The sequence below is a fragment of the Cupressus sempervirens genome, chromosome 8 (genome assembly GCF_028749045.1).
Source record: "Cupressus sempervirens isolate cs-2001-9-10 chromosome 8, ASM2874904v1, whole genome shotgun sequence".
NCBI lineage: Eukaryota > Viridiplantae > Streptophyta > Pinopsida > Cupressales > Cupressaceae > Cupressus > Cupressus sempervirens.
Window position 1 is genome coordinate 568,253,205 of NC_143125.1, and position 6,789 is coordinate 568,259,993.

At 36.0% G+C, this 6,789-nt stretch overlaps 1 protein-coding gene across 1 annotated transcript; it reads left to right on the forward strand.

Moving 5' to 3' along the window:
• The first annotated feature begins 1,462 nt into the window (after positions 1 to 1,462).
• Positions 1,463 to 4,386, forward strand: LOC149543666 (uncharacterized). Its single transcript, XM_089798423.1, has 5 exons — positions 1,463 to 1,903; positions 2,064 to 2,161; positions 2,551 to 2,616; positions 2,786 to 3,979; positions 4,065 to 4,386. Exons 1-4 carry the CDS (start codon positions 1,518 to 1,520, stop codon positions 3,943 to 3,945), a joined length of 1,710 nt encoding a protein of 569 aa, XP_089654549.1. The 5' UTR covers positions 1,463 to 1,517; the 3' UTR covers positions 3,946 to 3,979; positions 4,065 to 4,386.
• The last annotated feature ends 2,403 nt before the right edge of the window (positions 4,387 to 6,789 follow it).

The window sequence follows — 6,789 nt, forward strand, 5'->3', positions numbered from 1 at the left end:
ATATTTTAAAAATATATATTACAAATGATTTCATTTATTATTTTTTAATATGTAATTAATATAAAAATAAAAAAATCTTATAAAAATCTTAATCAGATATAAAAATGAAATTTGTTTTGAATTTTATATTGACATATTAATAATGTATAATGCATCCTAAATTTTAAAAGCATAAAAAATATACAATATTAATATACTATTTATTTATTAATACAAAATGATTATGGTGCAACACATATTTGTATAATGCCAATTTTATATGTGTATAATGCTAAATCATCTTTAATTATTCTTCAAAATAAAAATCTTATCAGCTACCCTTGCACCTCCTTTTGGGTGCAAGTGCTAGTCAATAGAAGAAAGTAAAAACAATTACCCAGAATTTAGATTTAGATTTAGCTCAAAATTTATTCTCCTTACACCTATAACTTTAGATTTAGCTCAAAATTTATTTGTGTCACAACAATTGGTCACAAAGAAGAGTGCAACTTTAGGTAGAAGAAAACAATTGAAATTCTAAAAAATATAAAATTTAAAAATGGACTTCAATAATATTCTCTATAAGCCCCATAGTTCATGTGTAACGTTCAAATAAAGGAAAAGATCCACTATATGATCCCAATATCTTAGATGCATTTAGGTGTATTTATTGTCTCCCATTCAATATTCTCTCCTGTAGTCTACGTAAATTTAAGCCTAAATAGAAAAATATATTGAACTAAATTTAAAGAGAATTCTAATCATTAATGAATTGAAAACAAATGAAGATAAACTAGTGAAAAAGAAGAAGATGGAACTTAACTTTACCATAAGAAAGGAAGATCAAATATTCCTTCCAATTGAAAGGTGCCATAATAATTATAATGGAAGCACTAATAAATTTTATAGTCATCATCATCAAAAATTTGCAAAAAAGTTATGATCTTAACAAACTATTAAATAGTAACGTTGGGAGATAATTCTATGAATCTTTATTGTTGACAGGTGGCCCTTCATTGATGATCCAAAATGTATAAGGGTAAGAGGGATGTATGATTCTTGCTCTATCACTCAACTTCCCATATATCTAAGGCTCCAATTCTGTCTCTTTTTAAATTATTAGAAGATCACCATATTGAATATGTAGACAATACATAGAAGAATAAAGAAAATTTGTTAATTATCATATCTAAATGCAACAAGATATATCAATATGTGCTTGGTTTTTCCAAAGGAAAAAAACTTATTAAAGTAATATAGCACTCGTTTCAATTTACTAGTATTTCATGTAGTTTTACAAAACACTTAGCCTTACTAAGTAGAGAAAGTAAGCCATACCAATCATCAATTGAATGTTTAATCGTAACTGTTTTTGCTATGCACCAAAAGTAGACTTTGTTTCGCTTGACAACCCTAAATCCTCAATCGAAGCTTCTGGATGCCCTGCCGTTCAACATAATATGCTCAGTGGGCTTTTTTCTCTAAAGCCCTGACATAAAACCCTTGAGTTTCTTAAACCCTAGTGTTCACTTTCATAGATGGCGAACATAGCTGTTCGTCTGCGCCGCGGCCTGCATCTAGCCAGAGAATTCTGCACAACAAACTCACGCTCCTCAATTTCTTCTTCCTACGCTGATTATATCCCCAAAGAGCCACTGGCCTGTTATCAATCATGGGGTTTCAACCCCGTGTTAACACCATCTCAGTTCAAGGTCGCGCATCGCATGGTTTCGAACTCGCGACCGCTCTGCTCTTCAGTAGACACGGGGAGGTCTGGCAAAAATTTTAGAGGAGACACAGAGATTCTGTTCGAAGGCTGCGATTACGAGCACTGGCTTATTACCATGGAGTTTCCTGATCCACAGCCCACACGAGAAGAAAAGATCGATACATTTATTAAGACACTAGCCAAAGTTGTTGGCAGGTAACAATTTGCACTATTTTATCCCTTTTAAAAAGTTTTATTAAAATGGGCGGTTTTTGGAAAACATATCCAATTGGGAATCTCATGTTTAAAACACACGCACCTGGGTTTTCCTGTCATGGAAACATATTCACAATGGTTTCTTTTAAATGTTCAATAGCGAGGAGGAGGCAAAAAAGAGGATCTATGCATTGTCTACTACGACGTATACGGGTTTTCAGGCTCAAATTTCAGAGGACACCTCAGAAAAAATGAAAGGTATGCATTTTTTGTTTTGAAAATTTGAAATTGTGTATTTTTTGGCAATTTTCTCTGATAAAGAAATTACGTAGGAAAAAAAACTCCGTTTACAGAAAAAATTGTGTAAACCGTGTTGGGAAAACACACTGTTTATAGAGAAAATTGCGTAGATTGAGTTAGGAAAAACAATCTTTAGTTAATTAGCAGATAATAATCTCATCTGAAACATTCACAATTATTTACAGCTGTGGTTTATTCCTTTTATTTGTCTACTTTTTAAGATAAAGCTGGTACTATTGAATTATATGAACGGAACTCATGTTATAATGTCCTGTTAAATGTTCGCAAGCTGCAAGTAAAGAACACCTATTCAATCTGATTATATATTTATTGGAATGGTTCTGCAGGGCTGCCCGGAATAGTTTGGGTATTGCCGGATTCTTATATTGATCCTGTCAACAAGGAGTATGGAGGTAAGTGATGAATCTTTCCTTAACTTTTACACATGCCTTATTAGCTACATGAATTTTTCTGATCAATATTGAACCTACTTGGATCCTACATATCTGGGTTCACATGATTATATATAAATGAAAATTGATTTCGTTTGTGGCTCGTATGGGCTTCCTACTTATTTTGCAGGGGACAAGTATATTAATGGAGTAATCATACCAGATACTCGGGTGTATAATAACAGGCCTAGTGGCAGATACAATGATAGACCTCGGAGAAGAGATCCAATGCCTGTGGAGAGGAGGGACGGTATGCAGGGAGATAGAACAGATTACAGGCCACCTATGGATGGAAGAGGCCCACCTCCAGGAGGGGACCGACAAGGTTACAGGCAACCTCCAATGGAAGGAAGAGGGCCAATGTCAGGGGACCGACAAGATTACAGGCCACCTCCGATGGATGGAAGGGGACAACCACCTCGAGATGATGGAAGGGGTCCAGTGCCAGGGGACCGACAAGACTATAGGCCACCTCCAACAATTGGCAGGGGTCCAATACCAGGGGACCGACAAGATTACAGGCCACCTCCAATGGATGGAAGGGGTCCTATGCCAGGGGACCGACAAGATTATAGGCCGCCTGGGGTGGATGGAAGAGGTCCAGTCCCAGTGGACCAACAGTATTACAGGCCCCCTCCTGTGGATGGAAGGGGTTCAATACCAGGTGACCAGCAGTATTACAGGCCGCCTTTGATAGATGGAAGAGCTCCAATGCCTGGGGATCGACAAGATTATAGGTCACCTCCTGTGGATGGAAGGGGCCCAATGCCTGGGAACCAACAGTATTACAGACCACCCCCAATGAATGAAGGAGGGCGATTCCCTGGGGGTCAACAAGATTATGGAAGAGGTCCTGTGTTGGGTGATCGGCAAGATTACAGGCCACCTGGGGATGGTCGAGGGCCAATGACTGGGGACAGACAAGATTATGGCAGAGGTCCGCAGCAAGAATACAGACCTCCTATGGATGTTCGAGGTCCATTGCCTGGGGACAGACAAGATTATGGAAGAGGTCCAGTGTCTGCTGACTGGCAAGATTATAGGCCGCCTCTGGATAGTAGAGCCTCAATGCCAGAAAACAGACAAGATTACAGACCATCTTCCGATGGGAGAGGCCCAGTGCCTAACTATAGGCCTTCAATGGAAGGGAGAAGCCCAATACAGGGAGAGCAGAGAACTTACGGGTCTCCTGGAGAGCCAATACAGGGAAGTTCAGTGCAAACACAAGGGAAAGAGCCAGTGCAGGGAGCGCAGGAGAATTTTCCTTGGCCGGTGGAAGAAGCTAGGTGATTAAAAATACACAGGAGAATGAGAGGACTAACAGGTAACATATTTTTTAAGCAAAAATATGTTTTTTAATCTTATTCTTGATAATCATTGCTCAAGTGGCATTGATGTTGCCTTTGCAGGTTGATGTAGAATGTCATGAGTTTTTCAGCATTTCAAAGTTGCGGGCTTATGAAGTTTCTCCTTTCCCTTATAAAGTTGGATTCCATTATGCTGGTTTGGAAGTCCATCCCCTATTGTTTGTTAAATTTTGGCACAAGCTTGCCACTTGAAAGTCTTAGTTGGGCAGTCATCTAGTATGTAGTCACATTTTTAGATGCTTTATAGATTTGTATGAATGGATATTTAAAAAGTAATCGAGGGTGGTACACTCGACACTCTGAAGTGTAATGGGCCTTGATGTCGAGATTTACTGGAATATAGATAGTTGAATGTCTATTCATACTTCTCAGTCTGAATTTTTTGAATGCCTATTCATACTTCTCAGTCTGAATTTTTTGAATATTTTGGTTCTAGTATGTTTTATGATTGAACATTGAGGTTGATATATTTGGTTCCATAGCACATTTGTACCATTAGTCTGGTTTTTCAGAATAACGATTTTTAATCTTACATAGGAGTCCCTACAGTTGGAATGCATATATCATTTGCAAAGAAACAAATTTTACCTTTCAGATTGAATACAATGTTACAGCAGTTATGTTTAGGATGTAATTGACTGATTTATTTGCAGTATGAGCAGTTTTACAGGGTCAATATTTTGTTCATATAAGAATCTCAGTTCGTATTCATTTGCATTATGCAAATGAATTAAAATGCTTAGTGTGAATTGAGACATAATTTGAATCTTAAATCATCTATCTGTTGTAATGGAGTCACTGGCATTCGGTCTTCATATATTTGTGATACTAAGGACATTTCTGATATTCAACATTATGGTTCTACATTATTTGAATCTTACACTGACAGAAGGAACAGGTAGGTAATGTGTTAATATTCTAGAGTTATTTCAGAGGTAACTGATACAAGAGATAACATGAAAGACATACTTACAGATTTAATCTGTCTGATAACACACATTTAGCAGAAGAAACAGATTTTGCCTTTCAGATTGAACACAATATTACAGCAGTTAACTTCAGGATGTTATTGACTGATTTAATTGTAGTATTGAGCACCTTTACAGAGGCCTGGCCAATATTGTATTCATATCAGAATCTCAGTTCCTTTTCATTTGAGGGCTGTATTAAATTCTTAATGTGAATTGACACAGAATCTGATTCTTAAATCATCTATCCATTGTAATTGTGTTGGAGCTCGCATTTTTTGAGTTGTTGCTCGGAGTTTGTAGAGTTGTCGCTCTAAGCTGGGGTTGCTCCTTAGGGTTGAAGCCCTTAAAGTTGTTATTGGATTGAAGATTTGTGAGGCTGGATTAGGACAGCAGATCCTAGCAGCCCTTCTCACCGTGGTTTTCTGTCATATTGGGTTTCCATGTCACATATATGTGCATTGTTGTTGTTGTTTGATGCTTCTTCTATATTCTGGTTTTTGTCATTCCAATTGAAGTATCTGCAAAATAATTTGAATTAAATTTAAAATTGGACCAAGTATGTTCACTACTAATTCATCCTCCTCCCTCGCTCTTAGTAGTGATTCTGTGTTCTACATTAAGAAGTTGGTGGCCTGCAAAGACTAAGTATCGATATCAACTTTTGAAACTTCCAATTAAAATTCAATATCTTCAATGTCACACTTTTTGTCATTTTGGTATCTAACAGCTCACGATCTACCCTTTTGTCATTTTGGTATCTAACAGCTCAGCTCATGATCTTCTCACTCTATGAAAAACAGCAATTTATTAATAACAGAGCTTCACTCATGACAAATTAGGAATCAAAGTAATTCATCCTGGCACAATAGTATAACAATTAAAGAAATTCTGAAAAGTGAAGCCAAAAGGCAATACCAACCTTTTGAAGATTCTTTTTCACAACCTTTCCCGAGTCATTCTTATCATAGATTGTGTAGTTATTAATAATTATTAATTATCTATGTGGTAATCACAGACTTGCCCAGTCCTCTAGATCTTATCACATACACTATGTATTGTCCCTACCTGCAGGCACAGTGAAAAAGCCAAATCATCAATGAGTTCAAAAGAGAATGTAAATTCAAAAAGTGTAAAAGAACACAAATTAAACAATTCTACAATGCAAAAAAGTGTTAAAGTTATTATTAGTTCCTGCCAAAGGTAGGTAACTAATGGAACCACTTAAGTTCTCAATTTTATTTAAATATTCAACACAACATTTAAATTTATAGAGATATTTTAGATTTTTCAAGATCTTTTATTTTTATCATTTTTTTCTAATTTATATAAAAGTATTTATATTGATTTCTATTGGCTAAAAGTAAAGAAGGCAATGAATAAAATAAATATTGTTTGCAAAATAATCTGAAAAATATTATGATTGTGGTTGTTGTGTGGATGAAAGAACATTATTACGACATTAAAGTTTTAAACACATCTGCAGTCATTAAATTGGACAGCTATGAAAAATCTGTCCACTGCCATTAGTAAATGTAGACAGTAAAGACGAAAATTGAGTGCATATTTGCTGAGATTACAGTTATCCTGGAGGTTGCGAAGCTGTTGTTTACAAAACAAAAATCTTAACTTGAATTGAGGCAAGACTGTGCCTTCGGAGTTTTCACTTAGCGGTTGTTTCACATCTCGCTGATTGGTAGGTATTTTTCTTTGTGACCCCAATTTTCATATGGGTGAAGATTTAAGAAGCAAAAGCTTGAAATTTGTGTTTAAAGCAATGTTCCTTCTAGGTTTGTTTT

Bases quoted from the DNA above. Each gene is read 5' to 3' on its own strand.
- LOC149543666 (XM_089798423.1), top strand. From the start codon at position 1,518: ATGGCGAACATAGCTGTTCGTCTGCGCCGCGGCCTGCATCTAGCCAGA. The intron at 1,904-2,063 runs GTAACAATTTGC...AATGTTCAATAG, and splicing joins CTAGCCAAAGTTGTTGGCAG to CGAGGAGGAGGCAAAAAAGA. The intron at 2,617-2,785 runs GTAAGTGATGAA...CTTATTTTGCAG, and splicing joins TGTCAACAAGGAGTATGGAG to GGGACAAGTATATTAATGGA.